The sequence below is a fragment of the Jaculus jaculus genome, chromosome 15, assembly GCF_020740685.1.
Source record: "Jaculus jaculus isolate mJacJac1 chromosome 15, mJacJac1.mat.Y.cur, whole genome shotgun sequence".
NCBI lineage: Eukaryota > Metazoa > Chordata > Mammalia > Rodentia > Dipodidae > Jaculus > Jaculus jaculus.
The window spans coordinates 62,923,291-62,949,380 of record NC_059116.1 but is presented as its reverse complement, the minus strand read 5'-3'; the positions used below and the strand labels follow the sequence as shown (position 1 = coordinate 62,949,380).

The 26,090-nt window shown below is 39.0% G+C and overlaps 1 protein-coding gene across 1 annotated transcript in view; it reads right to left on the bottom strand.

The window, feature by feature from the left end:
* The window catches only part of Cubn (cubilin), a 255,894-nt gene that overhangs the window by 13,215 nt on the left and 216,589 nt on the right, over positions 1-26,090 (bottom strand). The window contains exons 60-64 of the mRNA XM_045135128.1: positions 14,305-14,513; positions 4,171-4,333; positions 3,577-3,782; positions 2,017-2,164; positions 666-847 (exon numbers count right to left, since the gene is read on the bottom strand). Coding sequence (XP_044991063.1) covers positions 666-847; positions 2,017-2,164; positions 3,577-3,782; positions 4,171-4,333; positions 14,305-14,513 — 908 coding nt within the window. The remainder of the gene's footprint in view (positions 1-665; positions 848-2,016; positions 2,165-3,576; positions 3,783-4,170; positions 4,334-14,304; positions 14,514-26,090) is intronic.

Genomic DNA, 26,090 nt, shown 5'->3' with positions numbered 1-26,090 from the left:
ATCATATTCTGCCCCAAGCATATGCACAGTCAAACTAGTAATTCATTTTTAATTTTCAATACATAACTAAAAATGGAAATCAAACCATATGTCTGGCATAGAGGCACAAATATACTGGAGCAGTCTCTCTGAGCCTCTTGTGTGCAATGAAGAAGCCACTTCAAAGAGTCCCAGGAAGGTTTAATTTGGAGTTGGCACAACACAGATGCTGAGGCTGTTTGGAAATTATGACCTCTCTGAACCAAGGTATGAATACTTCACACATAAGCAATCCTATGGGAACCTTGTCCTTGAACTTTCCCTCATCTTTCTGATGTAACCACCTTTAAACAGTCATCTCTGTCCCCATATTGAGTTAGGTGTCCCTAACTGTACTGGGATCAACCCTTTCTAGGTAGTGGTATAGTTGACCATGGCATTCTGTCTCTTCCACACTAGCATAGGAACCTGCTGAGGACCCTAGATTTCTCTTGGTCATTACTGTACTTCCAGTGCCTGGACTAGAATGGACTTATGTTTAAAGAATGAAAGGATAATTAATAAAGTAATAAAATGAATGAGGTACATATCATCTTAGTACAACTAGAAAAAGCAGCAGAAGTTATTTTGATCCATCATCTTCTTAAATAATCTATTTAAATAAATGATATTCAAATGTATGTTACCTCCAAGAAGTCATTTTCACAGTCTCTTGAGTGTTCAATGCCAAATGAGTGAAAAAAGAGGGAAATGGTGTGGTTTAGTGGGGCCTTGAGAACTGTGGTGCAGTCCAAGTTATCATCGTAACTGTCCGGCCATCCTGGGCTCTTCAGGTTGCCAAATGCCTGGTTGTATTCCCTGTTGCAGCCTGAGAAAAAATAGTACCTATAGTCAATGTGTGCTTCCAAATATTTAGTGTTCTTTCAACTTGACAGGAATGATTTTTTAAAGCCCTTTGAATCTGAGCAGACTTCAGACTAATGCAGCCTGTTCACTTGCCTATGGAACAGCTGAGGTTGGAGAGGTGCTGAGAGTGCACAGTGTGCATGCAGCGTGGTGGCTTGCTACCACAGAACACCCCGTGCAAAATATGAAATACAAACACTTCTTTTGAATAACATTCCAGCCTCTTTTGAATTTTTCTAATCACATGGGGTGTCAGTGGCTGACATTTCAACCTTTTTTAGACATGAAGGCTCACCCTTTGCAAACAGTTTGTATGGAAAATTTCCTTTGGTGAGCTGTTTGTTTTGATAAAACTGGAAAATCATTGATCTTTGCCACTTTTTGGTAAAACACAAATTGAAAGTAGGGCTGGAGAGATGGTTTAGTGGTTAAGGCGCTTGCCTGCAAAGTCTAAGGACACATGTCCTACCTTCCAGATCCCACAATAGCCAGATGCACAAAGATGAGGCATGCACAAAGGTGAGGCACATGCCAACTAGGTGGCGCAAGCATTTGGCATTCAACTGCAGTGGCTGGAGGCCCTGGCACAACAATTCTCTCTCTCTCATAAAAAAGGACAGTCTGTTGGACTAGCCTCAAAAGAAAATGGAAAATATATTTGTGTACTGGAATCAAAGGTTAATTTAGTTTTAAGCAATATTAAATAAAGTGTTCTCTGGAAATATATATATATATATATATATATATATATATATATATATATATATATGAAATAATGATCCCATCTTTGTAAATATACCAAAATTTAGTAAAGTGTGAATTTTAAATTGTATGATATAGGAAGATCTCTAGATAAAGCTTTTGTAAAAGTATATGTGGTATCATCTGTAAATGGTTATGTAAATAATAAAATAACTAGCATATTTTAAATTAATCACATTAATTTTCATGGGCATTGCATTTATATTTGCTTTAACTCTTTAGGAACTAGATTTAGCAATTTATTAACTTAGGCTTGGCTTGGGTTCTGGTTATTACTTCATGTGTTTTCTTAGCAAACCCTGACCTGTGCTCAGGAGTCACTTCCAGGATAAATTGTAGCTATCAAGTCAGTGACAAGTCTATGCTCACCTGCAAGTTGGTAGGTGAAGCTCACTCGGGAGTTTGTGTTTAAGATTTCAAATTGGAACACAACAATAGCAGTGCTTGTCGAGGAATAAAATGCCTGCACAGCTGTAAGATTTGTGTCACAGAGCTGGATTCTTGTGTTTCTATCACTCTGAAATAAAGTGGAAGGTGAATTGCATGAGATTTAGTTTCAGAACAGAACAGCCAGGCCAGAGAGCACAGCTTCAGGGTGTGGCCGTGGAGACCAGCACTGGCATTTGAAGCAGTCTGCAAGACTTGGCAGTGGTCTTGGAATTGGCCAATATCCATTTCCCTAGAGGGGCGAGACAAAAAGGGCAACATTTCTGCTGAAACCTTGAAGACCACCCCAGGGGAGTGATGCTTCTCTAGCATCTTGTCCACTGTACGGGCCTACACACCACCACAGCGTCTGATGCTTACAGAAAAATCAGCCATACCATAACCTACACGTCTCAGATTCCTTCACAATGCATCTAACTAGACTCTCATTTCCCCAACAAAATAGGGAATCTGGAAATAATAGCTTTATAAAGAGGAAAGTGTTAATCATTCAGATGGTGACAGGTGGAGCTCTGTCTTTGTCAGCACAGGTATTTGAGGATGACCTAAGGAGGTCTAAGAGGAAAAAATAGGTTAGATATTCTACAAAGTGCAGACATGATCCAAATCGTTCCAGGCATTCTCCCCGGTACTCCTCCTCATCCCCTGAGCCCAGGCTTTGAATATTTCTCTTGGATAATCTCAAGACTCACCTTATTCCACCTACTTACCCACAAGATGCTGCTGCTCAAATCTTTACTGTTTTGTGAATATCACACTTTGACATCCCAGCTGTCCCCTCATCATCTTATTCCACTAAAAATTAAGTGCAGCTTTTTATCCCTCTTTGCTCCCAATCCCCTTTACCCTCCTATTGCTGTGAGTATAGTTCCACTGGAGTGATACCAAATGGTCTTCTAGCTGGTTTTCCTGTGTTTTGTGTGCACACCTTTAATTCCTGCTACACAAAGATCCTAGATACTAAAGTGGTTCTATAAGGATGGCCCATGGAGTTCTGTTATTAGGGTCAGAAAACAAGAGACACCAAACATACAGATTAATGACTGCTATACAGGGGGATCAGTCTCTGAGGGAGGGCTCCAGGGCTATGTACTTTTAAAATATTTTTATTGAAAACTTTAATACATGACTATCTTAAAATTTAATTGTACTCCCAACACATTACCCTCTTTTGTCCCCTCTCCTGCACACTACATTGAGCACCCTCCTCTTTCAAAGTAGTGTTTCCTCTGTTTTGATGTCTCATTTCTTTTGTTCTCTAAATGAGACCACAGATCATTCTCAGATACATGAAAGTTTAAACATTCCTGTCCTTTAGGACTACATTTAAGTTTCTTAGTATGGCAGGAGGGCTCTATCTCCTGAGGAAAAACAGAATTTTGGCACTAATTGAGACCTGATGTCACCATGGCTTTACTGCTTCAAGCATGCAAAGGCCAGTGAAAAGGTCACTGGTGACTGAACTTATCTGACAGTCATTACCTCGGGTGAATCCTGCAGCTCGACGTAGTTCCGGAAGCAGTCTTGTGAGTGTAGCGTTAATTCCTGCACAGTTATCTTGACCTGCTGGTGGGGAGGAGCCTCGAACACCCAGGTGCAGGTGGAGAATGGAAGCCTGGTGTTGGATAAATCAGGTGATGAAATGTTTTGTGGGGACCAAGTTGCATTGTATGTTCCACCACATGGCACTGAGGAGGAAAGAAAAAACTAGTGTAGAAAATAGTTTACTCGTATGTCATTATACATGTGATTTTAAAATTCCTACCTTCCCACTTTTGAACCACAGGAAATATATTTATGTTATTAAAGATTTGGAGCACAGCCTGGGAATTCAATCTTGTAATTCAAGGTACTTGGGAGACAAAGAGGATCACAAGTTCAAGGCCTGCCTGAGCTACAGAGTGAGTTCAGGGTCAAGTTGGTAAAACTGTTTCAAAAAAGTAAAGATGGCTGGGAATGTAGTTCAGATCACATGTGTTTAGTAATCCACTAGATAGCAATTGACATTAAGTTTGGTAATGAGTATTTAATTTAGTGCCTGTATTTCATAATATATAAAAATCTCAATATACTCACTGTCCACAAAGGTATATGTAGCATTAAATCCATCTCTTTCAAAAGTTAAGTCACTGACAAACTGAACTGTGAGAGAGTTGCCAGAAGAGATAAAAGGTGCAGGCACAGTGCTACCACAAAACCTTCCACCCAGGTTTGCATGTTCACTCCTGCCATCATATATCTGCAGAGAGAGGCAGCTCGTTAGCGCTTCATTGTTAACAAAAGAATTGCATATTTTACACTAAATTGGATATGAAGTAGTCATAGTCATTGTTTAAAGATCATTATAGTGGTATTCTTACAGAGAATGGTAATTTAGATAGTTTTAATATTATGATGACTGTCAGTAAAAAAATTATGCCCTATATATTTTCTCTCCTTGGGAAAGTAATATATGATATAGGAAATAAGGTGCAAGAGGCTATTGTCCAAACCATGTCACACCAGAAGCTGCCTAATTGCTTCCTATCTTATCAACACCCAGGCTAAAGCCATGACAACAACCTTCAAGGCCTAATAGAATCCTTTCTGGTCCCATTTCCACTCAGCTCCTTGGGCAGCCCAGGCTTAGCTACACCTGCTCTTCCTTTGCCTTGTTCCTTCTCCATGTACCCACACAAAGATGGCTTTGCTTTTCCTTCATATCTTGACCCAGGCATCAGCCATCAGTAAGGCCTGTGAAAACTCTCCCAATATTCTCTGTCTCCTTTCCTGCCTGAGTTTTCTTCGGAACAGGTATCTCCTTCCATGTACCACATATGTAACTTATTCATTTTGTTGTCTTCCCTGTAAAGAATCCCACCAAGAACTCTGTTGTTTACTGTTTTGTCCTCAGTGTGTGGCACATGGAAGTCCTCCTTGATTTCTTGAGCACTTTGATTCCTCTGTCCTGCGGCCCTCTGCCTGAGTATGCTCCATGCTGCTGTGTAGAATACCACACAGGCTGGGTGAAGATAAACAAAAGGAAACTAAATTTATCACAGTTTTGGAGGCTGATGAGTCTCTAATGAAGGGATTGCATCTGATGAAGGTCTTCCTGCTGCTTTCTGACATGCCTGGGAGCATCACATGGAGAGATAGTGGAAGCGTGCCAGCTGTACCCTCTGTAACTCTTCTTATAAAGTCATGAATTCCCATCCCAGGACAACCTATTCCATGAGCTCACCGAACCCTCATTACTTCCCAAAGACCTCACCTCAAAATGTCATCAGCCTATGACCATCTAACCCACAAACATACTCACACAACAGCACCATTCTTCTCTAAAACATTTCACCCACATCTTCTTTTCCTTGATAAACAGTTTAAGCCTGAAACTTCAGTCATACTTAACTCCTCTTCCCAACTAATATCCCACATCCACTTCTCTCCAGTTCAAAATTCATTTCCATGAGTGCAACATCACCCTTCAACTTCATAACATTGTGTTTATAGATCTACAGAGCACCCAAAAAATTCCCCACCAAGGTGACAAGTGCTTATGAACTTAGATCATGCTATTGCTCTCCCAAAAATGCTCCCGTGGACGCCCCTAGTACACAAAATGGAATCTCCCTCTTCCCCTTGGCTGGCTCAGCAAGTCCCAGCCAACGGACCTGCACATCTTCTTACGTTCCTCCCTTCTCTGCCTCCTGAAGTCCTCTCCCAGGACCCCCGCACACTCTTCTCACTTGGTTGTCAGCATCTGTTTTGAACTCCAAAAGGGCTGAGGACTCCTTGTCTTGGAACCTCTTCTTGAATGTCACCTCTACAGAGACCAACCCTACCCAATGCTGCCCTCCCCTCAACACCATCTTGTTTTATTTTATTATTATTTGCTTATTTTAAGTCTCCCAAAGCAAGAATGCAATTCCCAGGAGTGGGAGGCTGGATTCATGGTAGTATCTCTGTGCTCCAAAACACTTCCATTTTCTGTAGCCTCCTACAACTACCAGAGGAAAGAATAGGCTTGGATTTCCCTCAGATGCCTTACTAGAAAACAGAATTTCCTCATACTTGATTAATCATTATTGTGTTTTAAAAATAAGTTTCTGTGCCTATGTGGCTCCAAATATTGAGTTCATAACAGAACCACAGTATACCAGTTCTCAGAACAGCCATCACCCCTGACATTATTTTAAAATGCTAGGGTTCTCCTAAAATACACAGTAAAGGTCAAAATTAGAAGGGAAATAAATTTACCACTGGATGGCACTGTCTCTCTTACATAAACATTTCACTGGATTTTTGTGATCTCATTTTGCAGAGAAGCACATCTGTCAAGTTTGAGATAGTTTACTTTCTCTAATAAACGTGTTCCAGTTACATTATAATAACTGTTTTTTTCTTTTGAGGTAGGCTCTCTCTCAGGCTGATCTAGAATTTACTATGTAGTCTCAGGCTGACCTTGAACTCATGATGATCCACCTACCTCTGCCTCCCAAGTGCTGGGATTAAAGATGTGTGCCACTGCACTCAGCTTTCCATTATAATAACTGTTATTTTATAGTCATAATCAATATTATCAAGTTATTTTACTCTGGCATTACATGCTGGGCCCTGTATTAGGTCCCAAGTATGTAGAGAATTATAAAGTACTTTTTGTACATTCATAGTGTTCATGGGCCAGGAGAAGAAAAGGCCACAAATTAAATATACACATACACATATCTATTCATACATCTCAATAAATAGATATACAAACCCATATATACACATAAGCAGCAAAATATTTAAAAAGAACAAAGAACTGATTAAAAGTAAATAAGTGAAATAAAACGGAAAACTAAGTGGTACAATTCAAGGATGGAGGAGTGCTGAGGATGAAAGGGTCAGGAAGACTTCACTCAGTCACTTGACTTGATCTTAAAAGTAAGTAGCAACTACCCATTGCTATAAAGGAGAAATGCATTCAAACCTGGTGGAACATGACATGGAAGGCATTGCAGAAATGAAATATGCAGTGTATGTTTGATGGGACTGGAGGTTCACATGAGAAAACAACAGAAAAGGAGCTGTGAAGTTTTACCTGTGTCATTCCAAGAAGCTTGGATTCCACCCTAGGAGAATTCTAAGACCTAACCTGGGTTTTAGAGAGACAACTGGTAGAGGAGAAGGAAAGGAAGAGACAGCCAAAGGGTCAGGGTTGACGGAAGGAACTTACACACACACCTGGCCCTGTGCTGGTACTTCATTCAGTCAGTCATAGCCACAGTAAGATTTTTCCTGCCTGACTTGAAACTGTACCTCTGCACAGCTGACATGGGCCCCTAGACCTCTGGGATCAAAGCTGAAATGTTCTCCTGCTCTTGTCTAGCAAACCAAATCACCACTGTGGGCTGTTGCAGGTCTGTTCAACAGCATGTAGGAGGTCATGCCTCACATAATTCTGGGCACATGGATGAGAACATGGTGCCTTCAGTACCTGCACCATCATGTAGCTACATCCTGCCTTCTGGGATTCTTTGTTTCCTAGCATAACTGCTGTAGGTTCCAGCATGAATTATGTGCTATGTCTCATAGATGAAAGTAAATACTAAAAAGAATTTTGTGTTTTTTAAATCCTTAACTTTTTAATAGTATTTGAATTTAAGCTCTTGATGATCTAAACAGATTAATCATAAATATCTGTGGTGGTTTGATTCAGGTGTCCCCCATAAACTTAGATGTTCTGAATGCTAGGTTCCCAGCTGATGGAGATTTGGGAATCAATGCCTCCTGGAGGGAGTGTATTGTTGGGGGCGGGCTTATGGGTATTATAGCCAGTTTCCCCTTGCCAGTGTTTGGCACACCCTCCTGTTGCTGTGGTCCACCTTATGTTGGCCAGGGGGTGATGTCCACCCTCTGCTCATGCCATCGTTTTTCCCTGCCATCGTGGAGTTTCCGTTTAGCCTGTAAGCCAAAATAAATCTCTTTTTCCCAGAAGCTGTTCTTGGTTGGGTGATTTCTACCAGCAATGTGAACAGGACTGCAACAATATCCTCCGACTACAACTACAGTAAGATCCTGTCCTTCATTCAGCTATCAATTTGAACAGATGAAGAAACAAGGGGGGCAATTTTGGATTTTAATTTCCATGAAATTTGAATGCACAAGAGCAACAGACTTTGAAGTTGGAATTTAATGCTTCTCAAAATAACAATAACTCCAAACATTAAATTCCTTGGGATTTTATCATTTAACTCAGAATTTAATAACTGAAGGCAATTATACTTTGTATTGAGCATTTCTTTCTTTTTAAAAAAATATATTTTATTTATTTATTTGAGAGAGAGAAAGAGGGAGAAGGGAGAGAGGAAGGGAGGGAGGGAGGGGGACAGAGAGAAAGACAGAGAGAATGAGAATGGGCTTGCTTTTAGGGCCTCCAGCCACTGCCAAGGAACTCCAGGTGCGTGCGCCCCCTTGTGCTCTGGCTTATGTGGGTTCTGGAGAATCGAACAGGGGTCCTTTGACTTTGCAGGCAACCACCTTAAATGCTAAGCCATCTCTCCAGTCCTGAGCATTTCTAAGTTGCATCTTGGAGTACTTTAATTAGTTCTTTGAAATAAACTTCTGATAAGGTCTTATATGACTGACATGTGAGGGCATAATTTGGTATGGGAAAGAGAATACAGGTACTTTTTCAGGTATGAGGTATAGTTCTGATACATTTCAGAACATTCAAGGATAAAACTTAATCCAGTTTCAGAGGTGTTGCATCAGGTTTTCATTGCTGGCAGAAATCACCTGACCAAGAGCAAATTGGGGGGGGGGGAGAAAAAGGTTTATTTTGGTTTATAGGCTTGAGGGAAAGCTCCATGATGGCAGGGAAAAATGGTGTCATGAGCAGAGGATGGACATCACCTCCTGGCCAATATTAGGTGGGCAACAGGAACAGGAAAGTGTGCCAAACACTGGCAAGGGGAAACTGGCTATAACACCCATAAGCCCGCCCCAACAATACACTGCCTCCAGGAGGCATTAATTCCAAAATCTCCATCAGCTGGAAACATAGCATTTAGAACACCTACGTTTATGGGGAACACCTGAATCAAACACTACAAGATGTATCAGGAAAAGCCACATGGAAGTAATGATATAATGATTAGAACCAGTCTCTTAAGTGCAGTATTTATTTTCTTTTTTTTTTTTTAAATTTATTTATTTATTTGAGAGTGACAGACACAGAGAGAAGGACAGATAGAGGGAGAGAGAGAGAATGGGCGCGCCAGGGCTTCCAGCCTCTGCAAACGAACTCCAGACGTGTGCGCCCCCTTGTGCATCTGGCTAACGTGGGACCTGGGGAACCGAGCCTCGAACCGGGGTCCTTAGGCTTCACAGGCAAGCGTTTAACCGCTAAGCCATCTCTCCAGCCCAGTGCAGTATTTTCACAGTATTTGTGTTATGACAAAATACTCAAGATAATCAACTTAAAAGAAGGAAAGGGTTACTTTGGCTCCTGGACTCAGAGGTTTTAGTCTACAGATACCAGTACAGCTATGTAGTCACATAGTGTGGATGCTTTGAACCTGTGATGATGAAGACCATGACAGGAGCACATGGTGGAGGAGGCTACTCACCTCATCAAGACCATGCTTTCCTTAACCCATGGGCTCCTGCAGAAAATTCAAGACCTAAAGTATAATTTCTGCTCTAGGTTCTTTCCCAGCACTTGAAGTATGCCTATAATAGACTAAAATTCACATTTATTTAGTGCATATCAAGTATGTGAGTGCATAGCAGGAGTACTATTTCTTAGCATCCAAGGCCTTTAGAGACTGCCAAACCTTTCTCCAAAGATTCACAGCCATTCCTCCCAGTGAATTATGACAGGAGTTCGCAGTGAGACCAGACTAGTACCTAGGGTGTGTCTTGTACAACTATGGTTTTTGAGGTGTTATAACTAACATTCCAATAATAATTTGGGACTCTAACAGGCATTTAGTGTTTAGAAGCTGCATAGTTGGCTCCCACAGGACAGTGTGGACAACTTGAGCCTCAGATGGGAAAGTGTCAGAACACATGTTATAAAGGGAACACTAGGGAACTATGGGAGGGTGTCACCTCCTTGCCACTGGTTCCCTTTCTCTGGCCGAGGAAGTCAGTGAAGGTTGCATCTTGGCACTCAGCCACCTCACTGCTGCTCACCACAGGGGAGACTGAACTGACCCTGAGTCGACAGGAAGGTGGTCAGCACACAGATCCCTTTTGCCTAGCTTAGAAGCTCTTATATGACATGATCAACTCACCCTTATAGAAACAGGTATTGAGGATAAATTCCACCAACTTCACCATCCCTAAGATATCCTAATATCAATTAAGTCTATAATATAGAAATAAATCAATTTTTTTAATATTTTAATAAAAGCATATTCTATCAACCCCATGCCCACAAAGCAGTATAAGAAAGTACATAGGTTATGTCAGTTACACAACACTCTAATATGCATTATTTTATCCTTAAAGCAGTCTTGCAAGATTGGTTCTGTTTTATGATTCTTTGTAAGTATATAGCACAATGAGAGATCAGGGAATACCTGCTTGTTTCCTATCTCTATTTGCTTGGAATAACTTTTTCCATTCTTTTACCCAAGGTGGTGATGTGGGGTTCTCATTGGATGGACCCTGTTTTGTGATCCAGCCTGATGACCTGTGTCTTTTGATTGGGAAGTTGAGTCTACCTATATTCAGAGTTATTACAAAGGTGTGAGTCAATACCTGTCATGTCGATTATTTTATGGAGTTTAGTGTTTTCTTGGACCTCATTTGCTCTAAGATGAAAACACATCTCATTCCCCTGGATGAAAGCCATGTTGATACCGTATCAGGGAAGAAGCCCAATCAGAGGGAAGTTATGAAATACTAGAGATGGCAGTGATGCCCATACAAATTGAACTCCTCTCTTAAAGTGAGAGAAATATCATAAATGGCAAGGATAGCCTATATCTGATTTTCAATTCTTTAAGAGCTCCCCTAGTTTTACTGAAGGGGTATAAAATATAATGGCATATAGCATGGAGATTAAACTCAAATTTGCAAACAGACATAACATTCCAGGAATGCAGAAATGAAATGTGGAAATCACTAAACTAAATGTAATATAGCATATAAATGGAATTAAGGACAGAAATCATATAATCATATTAATTGATGTATTTAAGGCCTTCAACAAAATACAGCATCCCTTCATAATAAAAACACTGGAGAAACTAGGAAAAAGGGGTCATATCTCATATAAAAAGGTCTATATGCAACAAACTTAAAGCCAGTATTATAGTAAATGGGGAACACCATGAGCATTTTCAGTAATTTATGAAACAAGACAGGAGTGTCCACTTTCCTCAAACTATTTACCATTCTATTTGAAGTCTTAGCTCAGCAATACAGCAAGAAAAAGAAATAAAAGGGATGCTAATTGGAAAAGAAGAAGTCAAACTATATTTGAGGATGACATGATTCTGTACTTTAGAGACCACATTGATCCCATTAAAAAAATAAAACTGTTGGGCTGGAGAGATGGCTTAGTGGTTAAGCACTTGCCTGCGAAGCCTAAGGACCCCGGTTTGAGGCTTGATTCCCCAGGACCCACGTTAGCCAGATGCACAAGGGAGTGCATGCGTCTGGAGTTTGTTTGCAGTGGCTGGAGGCCCTGGTGTGCCCATTCTTTCTCTATCTGCCTCTTTCTCTCCCTCTCTGTAGCTCTCAAATAAATTTTAAAAAAAAGAACAAAAAAAAAACTAAAAAAAAAAACTTAAAGAAAAGTGGGAAAATATAAAATTAACATACAAAATTAGCCTTTGTATGCCAATGACAAGTACTGAGAAAGAAATCAGTGAAATAGCACTATTTATAATAGCTACAAAATTAGATATACTGGAGTATCCCTAACCAAGGAAGTAAGGGACCTCTACAATGAAAATCTTAAAACACTAAAGAAAGAAATTGAGGAAGATGCAAGAAGCTGAAAAGATCAATCATCCTCATGAACTGAAGAATTAATATCATGAATTCCAATTTAACTACCAGCACTACTCTTCATGGGTATAAAAAAATCTCAAAATTTATATGGAAGCACAAAAGGCATTGAATAGCCAAAAATATCCTCAGTGCAAAGAATAATGCTGGTGGTATCACCATACCTGATTTCAAAATATACTACAAAGCCATAGAAATAAAAATGGAATGGTATTAGAACAGATACACAGATCAATGGAATAAAATAGAACTTTCAGGTATAAGTTCAAGTAACTATATCCACCTGACCTTTGACAAAGAAGCCAAAAACACACACTGGCAAAAAGGCAGCATATTCAATAAATGGTGCTGGGGAAACTGAATAACCACATGTAGAAGAATGAGTCTAGACCCTCTTCCCTTACCCTGCACAAAAACCAATTTCAAATTGATCAAGGACCTTGATGTAAGACCTGAAATTGTGAAATGACTAGAAGTAAAAGCAGGTAGCATACTCTAAGATACAGGCATATGGAAAGACTTGCTGAATAAGACCCCAGTAGCCTAAGGAATTACACAAACACTCAACCATTGGGATATCATGAAACTAAAAAGCTATTGAACAGCTAAGCAAACCATCAACAGTGTCAATAGACAACCTATAGATTGGGTGAAAATCTTTACCAGCTATACACTGGGCAGAGGGTTAATATCCAGAATATACAAAGAACTAAAAAAAGGAAATCCTAAGCAATATAAAATCAATCAACCCAATCAAAACAATATTTTAAAGACATTTTAAAATAAAAATTTATTGTTTTAATTTTTAAACTTTTTTGAGTTTAACAAAAATTTTAAATTATATGAAAGATCTAAGTGCTAAACATAGCCATTATTTATTTACAGTACATATTTTAAATATATTAGCTGAATATAGTTTAGTCTTATTTTACTTTTAAAAATATTTTTATTTATTTCAAAGAGAGAAAAAGGCAGAAAGAGAAAGACAGAGAGAATGAGAATGAGAATGAATGGGTATGTTAAGTCCTCTTGCCACTGAAAACAAATTCCAGATATGTGCACAACTTTGTGCATCTGAATCTATGTGGATAGTGCTGGGGAAATGAACCTGGGCTGCCTGGCTGTGTAAGCAAGTAGTTTTAACCACTGAGCCATTTCTCCACTCCCCATTTTAATAATATGGAATGTAAGAACTAAGGTATTTTACACACATAAAGGTAATATAAGAAGTAAATCTATAAGTGTAAGAAATAGACAAGCTTTTTGGCATGTGTCTATGTACAGCATATATGTTGTAGTGTGTGTCATATAGTGTATACATGTGTTTGTGTAAATGTGCATATCCCATGTACATGCATGCGGAGGCCAGAGGAGAGCATCGGGTTTTCTCTATCACTTTTCTTTTTTAATATTTTATTTACTTATTTATTTGAGGGAGACATATACAAAAATAGGCAGGTAGAGCGAATGGGTGTACCAGGGCCTCCAGCCCTGTAAACGAACTCCAGATGCATGCGCCACCTTATGCACCTGGCTTACGTGGGTTCTGGGGAATCGAACCGAGGTCATTTGGCTTTGCAGGCAAGCGCCTTAACCGCTAAGCAATCTCTCCAGCCCTCTATCACTGTTCTATGTGTGACCCTGAGATGGAGTCTCTCACTGAACCAGTGGCTACTATTTTATTTTTCAGTCTGACTCACTGAGCAGAGAGCCCCAGTGACTCTCCTGTCTCTGCTCCCCGTACAACTGGGCGCATCTAGGTTTCCGACATGGTTTCTGGAAATAGCACTGAGCTTCTCAGGCTTGTTTGGTGAACACTTTTACTTATGGAGCCATCTCTTCAGCCTCAAGAAATAGACAAATTAAAGGGCTTTGCTTTGTATTAGAGGTTGCCATTCATTTTGTGAATAGCCAGAGATACTTTGAGCATTGCATTCCATACAACCCATCTTCCCACAGGCCACTTCTGGACAAGGCACTGATGAAGGCACAAGCAATCTTAAAAGCTAATGTTAGAAGCCTCACCACATTCCTGAGTCATCCACATTAAAGATGAACTTGATATAAAAATGTACACCTATAACATGCTGCATCACTGAAGAACAAGTCAAGGTGAAACACAGGGGTGCTCGCTGCTTTCAAGGCTTCCTGTGTGTCATAACCTGGAACACGGTATACTAGAGTTTGGGATGAGGACATGTTTCAAGATTGTAGTCTCACCTTTACGTAATCATAATTGCATCTTCCCTCTATGACCGAAGACTCCAGAACAAACTTACTGAAGGTGAGTTTAATCAGTTTGTTTACAGGTGCAATTATGTACCATATGCAGTTTAAACCTTTGTCATATCTTCCATTTGAATCAGAATCAGGAGAGACAAAGCTATTGTTGGGATCTCTCAGTTGACCACCACATCCATGCTCTGGCCCTGTTAAAACAGACACATCACTATGAAAACAAACAAAATAGTCTTAAATTTTATATGGACAATTTTTTAAAGGGCCTAGTTTTCATTTTCAACCACATATTTATGAGTATTATCAAATGTCTCCTAAAACTTTGGCAGGCATGTAAAATGCTTGCCTCACTTTTCTTGGCTCCTTCTTTACTTCCTTCCTTCTCTACTCCCATCACCCATGCTGAGCCAGTTCCTCAGCACTGCACATGGATGCCTGATAGACTGAGTGACCACAATTGGTTCCATGTGCATCTTTAAAACTGCTAATATCATTTATGTAAGTTTTTCCCAACCTTGCAAAATCCAATTTGCACCAAAATTGAGCATTTTGCATAATAAAGCTAATGGAAAAATCTTACTTTTATATTCAACTTTTATGAATATTGCCAAGACTTAAAATTAAATTCATGAAGATTTATCTAAATCCTGAAGAATATTAGCTCCCATCTAATTTTTTATTCAAATAATATGACAGAAAAATTCTATGAGAAATTTAACTCTACAACCTAGTTTATCTTCCAAAATACTCTCTATGTGTTATTTTTTTCATTTACCAAATCAGTGTAGGGGAAGCCAAATAGAACTTTTAAAAAGTATTTATTTAAGAGTGAGATAGGGAGAGAGAGAGAGAGAGAAGAAACAGTGAGATCCACTTGAAAAATATTTGATCCAAGAAGTAGTGGGATCAAAATGTATTTTCCACCATGTTTGATCTAGAAATGTATCTGATAACAGGTAAGGGAGAGGGTCTGGAGAAGGCAATACCATCTAAGAGAATATTGCTATACTAAAATCTAGACTTGTAAGAGGTAATAAATAATTGGACATTATATTGTTTATTAACTATTATAAACTAATTAATAAGAGAGGAATCCAAATATATTTAGTCATGGTGAATGCCAGTATGAATACTTACCATATAGCAGCAGCAGTATTCTTACTGGCGAAAATATGTCATAAAGTAGTTAGTTAGAACTTGGTTCCAGGAACCTCAAAACAAGAATAATCCTTAAATTGCTGGCATGTGCACCATAACTTGGCAGCTAGCTGGACCTCATTCTTCAGTTCCCCTGCCTTTCAGTCCTTTTGCAGCACAATAAAGTGGGCAGTGTACCTTTTTCTGTTCACTCAGCATTAGATTTGGCTGTGCTACTCATTTAAAATGAAGAGTATTAGTAGACATGAGGTAACCAGAGAACTTTAATATGCTTATGGTGCTTGCCAAGCCTTTTGTGTTTTCTGCTATTATGAGCTCTGCCAAGAGATCATATCCCCAATGACTGCTGGACCAAAGAGAAAGTAGATTCTGGTGAAGCAGACATGAACCTACTCTGAGCCCTATAGCCAAGTACAGCCAGCCTGCAGCCTGGATGGAGACAGGCAAGCCGTTCTGTACATGTACAAATGCCTTTGTTATAAGCTACTAGCATTCAGATGTCTCATCTCATCACGGTGGTGACAGCAAACAAATATATACACAAAGAACTGTCTGAGTTATCAAGCTACATCACACACACACACGCATACACAGTAACCGAGATAGAAAATAGTATCAGTAACCCTGGAAAAACAGCACATAACCAGGAAAGGAAATAATGTTACATAAGCAAGAAAGAAGTATATGCAGTGTGGTAAATACTATTTGCTCTTAACTCTTTCATGTTAGTGTTTAAACACAGGGAAGTTTCTCTGTTTATCCTTCTATAGAGCTGGACAGACATGTAAGTTGCATGACTCTGAGGAAAGATAAAGTACAAAATTAATAAAATAAGGCTAGGGTCCAAAAGTGCTATTGCCACATTACTATGTCCATAGCTCCATGGTAGCAGTTATAACAGGAAGACCAAGAGAGAGTTCCGTGACTATGAAAAGGTCCCATATATAAAAGCATATGCACAATCACTATTCTGATACTTGTTTTGTTTAGCATTAACCCATCACCTTCCCAGTGTCACAGTTTCCTATCCTCAAACAATCCTTATCCTTCAGCACCTGATTGTCAGTTAGGCCCATTCTAATGACACATCCTGTGCTGGAGAACAGATGCCACTCTAGCATTATTCCTTAAATTGGAAACATTTTACTGAAGAGCTATTTCATCACAAAATAAAATGTTTTGGCTAAAGAACTGCTGGAGATAAAATCCTATAGTTGCAGTGAGATCCCAGTCAGGGTTACTTAATTAAAAACCAGTAACTGAATCCTGAATGATTAGAGTTCAGCATGAAGCTAAGGCTTGGTTCAATTTGATAGGGGAAGAAATAGCCCTGTTTTATCTAAAAGACATCTTGGAGGCTTTAGTCAATAAGATGATTTGCTAAGTAGTTATTCTGAGGATTGACTTTCTTGCAGCTGACATTTTCTTGAGGCCTTTAGGATGGCATCTCTCTCTGATGCTGTACATTCACTTCTTAAGAGGTTAGAGGCCAGCTGGACTTACAGATAATGTTCAGTTTGACGTCAGGAATTTTCCCATTTTCCAGTAATATCTGTGTAACATCTTGGTCAAGAAGAGGCATCAGAAAAGTGCAGAAAGCACACCACAAATGCATTCAAAGCCAGGGCCCCAGGGAAATGGGAACATGCCATGGTAACTTCTTCTCAACCACACAGGGCTAAGCTTCAGCTTCCTGTTTGGAAGAAACCTTACTGTGGCTTTCATAGCTGCAGTATACAAAACCTCTAAAGCTACGAATTTATTCATTTAAAACTTCAACTTTGTCTTTTGCTCTGACAGTAGATAGGGTTGTTACTCTACTTCCTAGCCTCAGACATGGATAACATCTTAGATATAGTATTTATGGTATATGAGAAGTCAACATTTTAATTATTTTTGTAACATGAATTGTTTCTCTGTTTTGTGTTTACTGACTTCATTCAAATTAGCTTTCTTTGATTATTCTAATTTGAGATCCAGTATAACTTAAGTTTGAATGTGTATTTAGCCTGGAAATATTTGGAAAGTACAACACTAAAAAGCTAAAGGCAACTTACTAAAAGAAAGGAAATTTTAGCAGCTATGGTCAATAGAAAACATCGATACAAAATACAAGTTCCTAACTTAGAGTGGTTCAACTAATGATTTTTTTTTAACCATAAGATGCTGTTAAGATTATACACCTTCAGGGCTGGAGAGATGGCTTAGTGGTTAAGCGCTTGCCTGTGAAGCCTAAGGACCCCGGTTCGAGGCTCGGTTCCCCAGGTCCCACGTTAGCCAGATGCACAAGGGGGTGCACGCGTCTGGTGTTCGTTTGCAGAGGCTGGAAACCCTGGCGTGCCCATTCTCTCTCTTTCCCTCTATCTGTCTTTCTGTCTGTGTCTGTCGCTCTCAAATAAATAAATAAAAAATTAAAAAAAAAAGATTATACACTTTCAGTAGGAAGTGTGTATTGAAGTTTGATTTTTTTTTTTGGACTAGTGATATGAGGGGTAACCACCTCTGGTGTGGCTGCATGGCAGGGGACAGTCACAGCTCCCAGGTGGCCATTTGATCTCAGGGAGAAGGGTGAGCAATACTCCACAGTGTGTTGTATTACTAAGCTAGGATGTGTAGTAGGCTGGGTATAGTCAGTGTATATATGACTCTTGATATTTTCAACTTATAATGGGTTTATCTGAATATAACCATATCACAAGTTGAGGGGCATTTGTGTAAAAAGCAAATATGGGAAACTGAGATGAGAAGATGAGTTTCAGGTCAGCCTAGGCATAGTGAGATCCTGTTGAAGGACAGTGTTGATATATACAGAGAGGTATGAAGGGAAGGAGAGAGGGACAGATGGGGAAGACAGGAAGAGAGAGGGAAGTTTTAAGTTTAAGAAAAGGTGATTTTTATTATTATATTTTAATTTGCTTTATATTAATTAGATGTCACTGAGCATCTCATATTCTTGTATGCATTATCTCAGAGAATTTCATGGAACTAAATCATCCTTCTAACTTAAATTTGAGACACAATGAAGTACAATGATATGCTCATGTCAATTGATGCTAAAAAGGATTTTATAGAATCTGGCAAAGGTTTACGATAAAAACTCTCAGCAAACTAGAAATATATTCTCATATTGATAAGGGGCACTTATACAACTTTACAGTTAATAGCAAACTACATGACAAACAATTAAAGATCAGGAACAAGGTGTGGATATTTCTTTGTTATCACCCTGAGTCAATCCAGTGTTTATATTATTGCCACTAATAGCCAAGGAAAATATCTTAGAAAAGAAGAAATAAAAATGTTGCTAATTGCAGATAACAATATTATCCATGTAGAAAATCTCAAAGAGTCTACAAAAATATACTCTTAGAACTGAAAAATGAGTTAATCAAAAAGTCAGAATAGGGCTTTGGAGAAGGCTTGCTGGATAAAGTGCTCACTACTCAAGCCTGAGCACGTAAGTTCAATCTCCAGAACCTCATAAGAAAGCAGAAACCATGGTGGACTTCTGCTATCCCAAAACTCGAGGCAAGGCTGCAGGCAGAGATAGGCAAACATCCTGGAGTCTCTCAGCCAAGCATCAGAAAGAATAGCTGAGTAAGATCAAGAGAAACTCTGCCTCAAATAAGGTAGAATGGCAAGGAAAGACCCAAAGTTGCCTCTGACCTCCACATGTGCACCACACCAAATACAGTCAGAATGTAAGCCAACATATGAAAAATCAATAATATTTCTACATACCAGCAAAGAACATGTGACAATCAGAACTGAGAGATACAATAGCATCTCTTCATTATCATTTGCAATTCTTAGAAATACACTTAATGAAACATATATAGGATCTTTGTGCTGAAAACTACAAAATGATGAAAAAACAAAAATAACTTAATAAGTTGGGAGATGCTTGTGTCTGTGGATTGGAAAACAGCATGGTAAAAGGTCAATTCATATGCATTTGCTTAATGCAATGCCCAATGAATCTCAGGAAAAGCTTTTCTGAAAATATTAAAAGCTTATATCAGCTTATATGGGGGGGGCACAGGCATTTAAAAAGCTAAAACAATCTTTACAAACAAAAAACTCTAGTTGATGTTAGGACTTACAATAAAGTGTGATAGTAGTGGAGAGTTAGCCATGTAGGTCAATGGAAAAGACCAGAAAACCCAGAATGGAACTCCATAGTATATTCATCTGACATTTACACAGGTACTGATGGAAGTCAATGGGGAAGGCTAGACTTTCCATTAAATAATACTATACTAATTGTACACAGAGGCAAAAAAAAAAAAAAAAAACACCTCATAACTTTAACCTAAGCTTCAGATGGGATGATACACACAGATTTTAGAGGTCAACCAGAAAACTTTTAGGACACAGCAGAGAAACATTGACAACCTTCAAGGTGCTTAAAGAGTTCTGATGTGATACCAAAAATGATAAATTAAAGGAAAAACTTGGGCTGGAGAGATGGCTTAATGGTTAAGGCACTTGCCTGTGAAGCCTAAGGACCCATGTTCAATTCTCCAGATCATGCAAAAGCCAGACTCACAAGGTGACACAAGCATGCAAGGTTGCCACATGTCTGGACTTCAATTGCAGTGGCTAGGGGCCATGGTTTGTCAATTTCCTCTCTCTCTCTCTCTCTCTCTCTCATAAAAAAGAAGAAACTCTTAAGTGGGACTTCTTAATGGAAACATAACTCTTTGAAAAACTCATTAGGAAGATGAAAAAGCAAACTACAGAGGGAGAAAATATTTGAAAGCCTGGCAAAGAGCTATTGAGAATGTATAAGGATGAGCTAGGTGTGGTGGCATATGCCTTTAATCCCAAGCACTTGAGAGGCAGAGTTAGGAGGATAACCATGAGTTTTAGGCAACCTGAAAGTACATAGTGAATTCCAGGTCAGCCTGGGCTGCAGTGAGACTCTACCTCAGAAAATAAGAGAGAAGGAAAGAAGAGAGAGAGAGAGAGAGAGAGAGAGAGAGAGAGAGGATCTTTATAAAGAGATAATATCAAGAATCCACAGTGGAAAGGTAATTCACCTGTTAAGAAGATGGATAAAACATATGAAAAGTATTGCAGTAAGAAGATATACAGATGACTAAAAAAATCACATGAAGTTGTTCACTGGAGAAATGAAAACCAGAACTAGTATGAGGGAATAACACATAGCTGTCAGAATAACAAAAGATTAAACAACAACAGTGACAGTTCATTGCCATTACTCTGACAGGACAGCCAGGGGCTGTGTAAATATGTGTATGTGTGTGCGAGGGAGGTTGTTCTAAAGTATAGAAAACAATGAACATCTAACCAAAAATGGACACAGAAGCTAATGGAATAGAATCTTAAAATGTTGAATGAACAGAAGCTAGAATAACATGTTCAGAGGAAATATACCACATAATTTAATAAAGAATAGTTACTTTGGACAGTTTTTTTTTTTTTTTCCCCAGAAAGTTCTCAGTAGGAGACATAAAAGGGAGTTCTTTACAAAGCAAGGCGTTGACTCCATATGGAAGTGTAGAAATTCAGGGAAGGGAGAAGAAGAGCAAAGGCAAGTCTACATAATTACTAACTGCTTAGAAAATGAAAACGTTCTGTGTGCTTAAAACATGTGTAGTATTGGGGGGGAAAGAGATGGCTTAGTGGTTAGTGCTTGCTTGTGAAGCGTAAGGACCTCAGTCCGAGGCTCGATTCCCAGGACCCACATAAACCAGCTGCTCAAGGTGGTGCATGCATCTAGAGTTCATGTGCAGTGGTTGGAGGCCATAGTGCGCCCATTTTCTCTCTCTCTCTCTGCCCCTTTCTCTTTTGTCACTCGTAAATAAATAAGTAAATAAAAATAAAACAAGAAACATATGTAATATTAAAATAAACCAACATAGGAAGCACAAAGGGGAAGAAATTAATTAATTGATTAAAAATTTTCTAAGGTCCAGGAATTGATCAGAAAATAGTGAAACTGTTAATGTTAAATTAGACTCTAGTGAGGAAAGGATGCAATAGTGAGACTAGTCCTTCAAATTTTAGCCAGAGTTGCTCCATCTCACAGCAACCACATAGTTGTCAAATGTACAAAATTGCAACAAAACAAGTCATTGTGCCCATGGCTAGACTATGTCTAGACTAGCTGAGTCATCATGGTAAGGGTGAAGATGGAGTTCTCTTAAATATACATCTTCCCCACGTCCTGGTTTTCTCTGCAGTGCATGTGTTCTTTGTTAGAGACTATAATTGCTTCTGATGTTTTAAAGCTAGGTAGCCCTCTAAGCTCAGGTTTCATTAATTCTGCTGTAGATGTAGACTTAGAGACATAAAACAGGAGCTACTGTGTGTGTGTGTGTGCGTGCGCGTGCATGTGCATGTGTACACACACACACACTTTAGGAAAATGCAATCATCTCCAGTCTTTCAATGTGTAGTAAGTCATCACTAATAAACCTAGTTTACTCATCAAAATGAAAAACTGAACTTCATGAGTCATTCTTGGGTCTCTAAGTGTCATCCTAGTTCAAACGGAAGTTAAGAAACAGATGAGTTTTGTAATTTTTAAGGTAAGAATGGCAAGAAAATAACAGAATGTAATAATGTAAAAAGGGGAGTGATAAAGGGTGCTTTCTTTTAAAAAGAAAATTATAATTAAAGGCAAATATGAAGAGGTAGGTAAAACATAAAACAAACATTACCAATGTTAAGTTGAATCTAATGATGTTAGCAATTATATTACATATTACATTCTCCAGTTGAAAGACAGAAGCCAAATTATAAACGCATTCTTTAGGATCAAGAAAGATTAAAAATGAAAGGGTCAAAAATATATATACTGCACATGTGTGTACATGTATATATATTTTAGGCAAATGATTTTTGGCCTAAAAGAAAGTTACAGATAGCATATGAAATCAGGAAAAGTAAAAATTATGTTAAAATGAATCTTAAAAGGTTAGGACAGGGCTGGAGAGATGGCTTGGTGGTTAAGCGCTTGCCTGTGAAGCCTAAGGACCCTGGTTCGAGGCTCGGTTCCCCAGGTCCCACATTAGCCAGATGCACAAGGGGGCACACGCGTCTGGAGTTCATTTGCAGAGGCTGGAAGCCCTGGCGCGCCCATTCTCTCTCTCTCCCTCTATCTGTCTTTCTCTCTGTGTCTGTTGCTCTCAAATAAATAAATAAATAAAAATTAAAAAAAAAGTTAGGACATATGAAAAGCCATATGTAAACCTACTACTAACAATAAAATCAATTAATAGTGTAATCCAATTTTTAAAATAGGGAGTATAACTTCACTCAGCATTGACACTTGCCAAATCAAAAATTAGAAAATGGTTGGAAAATGTTCTGTTTAGAGAAAGTAGTAACATGTTATATAATAGTCATAAAATGGATTATGATAGAAAAGAATTGGAATTTGTAAACAGACTCACTCATTTAGATTTTCAATAATAACTAAGGAAACACAATTGTTTTATTTTATTTTATTTTTTGTTTGTTTTGAGGTAGGGTTTCACTCTAGCCCAGGCTGACCTGGAAATCACTATGTAGTCTCAGGGTGGCCTTGAACTCTAGTGATCCTCCTACCCCCGGAGACCTGGGATTAAAGGTGTGTGCTGCCACACCTGGCTGGAATTTTTACTCTTTTTGGTGTGTTAGCTTGTGAATGTGCTGCTAACACTTCAGATTCTATCGTTCTGGCAGCTGTGGTATTTTTTTGTGACACAGATTATTCTCCCATATTGTAGGACCTCGTAAATGACCTTGACAAGTCACTTATTGTGACTTAGTTCCCCAATTTGTGAATTGAACTACATGACCAGTATACACATCAAGGTTATGCTATAATACTAAATGTCTAAATTCCTTCATTTTTGTTAAAACCCTATGGTAAGGAATTTTACTAAGTTTGACCAATAATTTGGAGCTACAGACTTTTGTCATTTAGATTTGTTATCTTTCAATTCTAATATAAATATACCTCTAATAACTGCACTCAGTCTTTATCATTATGCCATGCAAAACCAGCAAAACAGATGTGACAGTTTTCAGTAAATATCAAAGAGGTAGTGGGCTTTTACTGCTTTTATTCATATGTATATGATATATATGGATTCTATTCATAAACGTTTATAATTTCATAATGTACAAATTCTAAATTTAATTATATAAATTATGTTTATAAGTATACATTTTATTATTTAGGATTTGTGTGACAAGTCTTAAGCAGAATATAAAGCCACCAGACATTATGAGCAGACTTTCATAAATTAGGGCAAAGGGAATAACATGGTCCCATAAGGCTATTTTTTATTTCTAAGCAAATGACTACAGAATTTTAAAAATTTTATTGCTGACACAACATGTTTTGCTTTTATGATCCTGAAATATCACATCAATGCCAAGCCAGTGTGAGTAAGGACAATTATTATAGTAAATTTATGGTTACACTATGTTAAGCCAAGCATCCATGCTCTTATTTGAGATGAAGCTGGGTTGCATTTTGTGAAAGTGTGACTTGGGTCATGCACAATAATTGCATGCCATCTCCTTTTTCCTTAAAACTTGTCTAAGTTTATATCATTTAACCATTAACTTCATTGTATCACTTAATTTGGTCTTCACAATACTATCGGGTTTATTTTCTAAAGGACAGGCCTGCCCTTCCAGACCAGGAGCAGTAATGCGGCCACTCTAGAGAGGACACACTATTGACTCTGGAATACGTTTACTGCAACCTTTCCTTTCTTCTTGCTGATCTGGGATTTAGCTTGGGTCTACTTGCTTTTATAAGGCTTTGGTAGCTAAGCATTTGTTGGTTTCTTTATCCCACTCCCACATTCTAAGCTAAGCAGAAGCCTATTTCAGTGAATCTTATAGAATAACCTGTTGATAACCTTGTCTTTGACTTTATCTCCCAGGAAAGGCTGTCAGCAGTGAAAGTTACCAGGCTTGGAAAGTGCCGAAATAAACTCAGTCGAGTTTTCTTTAAAGGGGTTTACAGTTTCAGCTCACCTCATTCTCACACTTCATAAGAGTAAGCAAGTGTTATTATGAAACCAGACCTGATTGCTTTCAAATCATGCCCCATTATCGCTAACCCAAGAGTCATGTGACCAGTGATTTATCAAGTTGTTCAAGTGATCACCCAACTCTCCAACTGCACTTGCGCGTCCAGTCATGAGAGCAGGCAGTGCGATGGCCCCTAGCGGCATACATGCACCTCTTTTTAACGTCAATGAATGTTTGAAAGGACCTTTAACAAATTTTTTTTAGCTACAGATTTTTGGGGGATGCCTTTCAAGTCTCAGAGTAGTAGCTAGACTGTAGCGTAAAGTGGGTAAGTAAGAATAAGAAATCATTGTAGCATGAAAGGCTCCTATTAAGACTGATGATCCTGAAACTCACTACATCTCAGCCACCCTTTACCTTGGGGTTGACTACAGAACCTGCAGAAATTTGAGACTTTGAAAGCTTTTTTTTTTCTTTCTTGTTTTCTTTCTGAGGTGGGGTCTTGCTCTAGCCCAGGCTGACCTGGAATTCACTGTGTAGTCTCAGGGTGGCCTTGAACTCATAGTGACCCTCCTACCTCTGCCTCCCAAGTGCTAGGATTAAAGGTGTTGCAGCACCACACATGGTTTTCACTATTGTGTTCTTAATGCAATAATCCATGTCTTTGAGAACCGTGGTACTTTCCAGGAATTGTCTAGTTTATTACTATCAGATTCTTAAAAGGTAGACCAGTGGTAATATTTCACATTGATTCTTTTTAGAAGATTAAATGTTAGAGGATTTTCTCAAAGCTCTATCACTAGGCAGAGATAGCAATTAACTGGATTCTAGGGACATGAATCCTGGCACAGAGCTCTTTCCCTCTGGCCACTCTCCTGACCTGGTTGACCTGTGACTCATTCTGTTCTTGCTGGAAATGTACTTTGATATTTCTTTCTGCCTTTCTCTTTTAGCACAGGCTGAGTCTGACCTTCATGCCACCTGACTCTTTCTCCACATTACAAGTGACCCAGGTGAAGGGACAGATAGTGGCTCTGGTCCTCAGAGTGCAGAATGGGGGGAACAGGAAGCTGTGAGGAACAGGAAGTGGAGAGCTTGGAGTCATGTTTCCTGTCACCGGTGCCACTGGTCCCTGACAGTGCTGCCTTCTTCAGAACAGGACATTGTCCTAGGATGAGGCATACTGCCAGGGACTCCTTACTCCCTCATGGACTGCTCACAGATTTGAAGACCTGAAAACCTATTTGGGCCAAATTCAATGTTATAGTGGAATTTTGCTGAAATGCTTTAGAATACATTATTTTAGAAAAAAATGGAATTATAATGGAACTGCATTAAAACACATTTGTTTAAAATCTTGTACGCAGCTTTCTGTCTAGCGGCTCTGTGCAGGACTCGAGAAGCATGTCGTCAGAACACTAGGCAGTGCTGATGGGTCCCTTCAGTGAGAAGTGGGGGCTGTGTGCTCAGAAACGTGCCTTCCACGGTAGAGCAACCCATCACTACATGTGCCAGCACAGCCACAGCTGACATGGACCCTGCTGGCAAAGAAGAGGCTGAAGCTAAAGCAGCAGAAGTTTCCAGAATGAAGAGGATGCTGATAATGT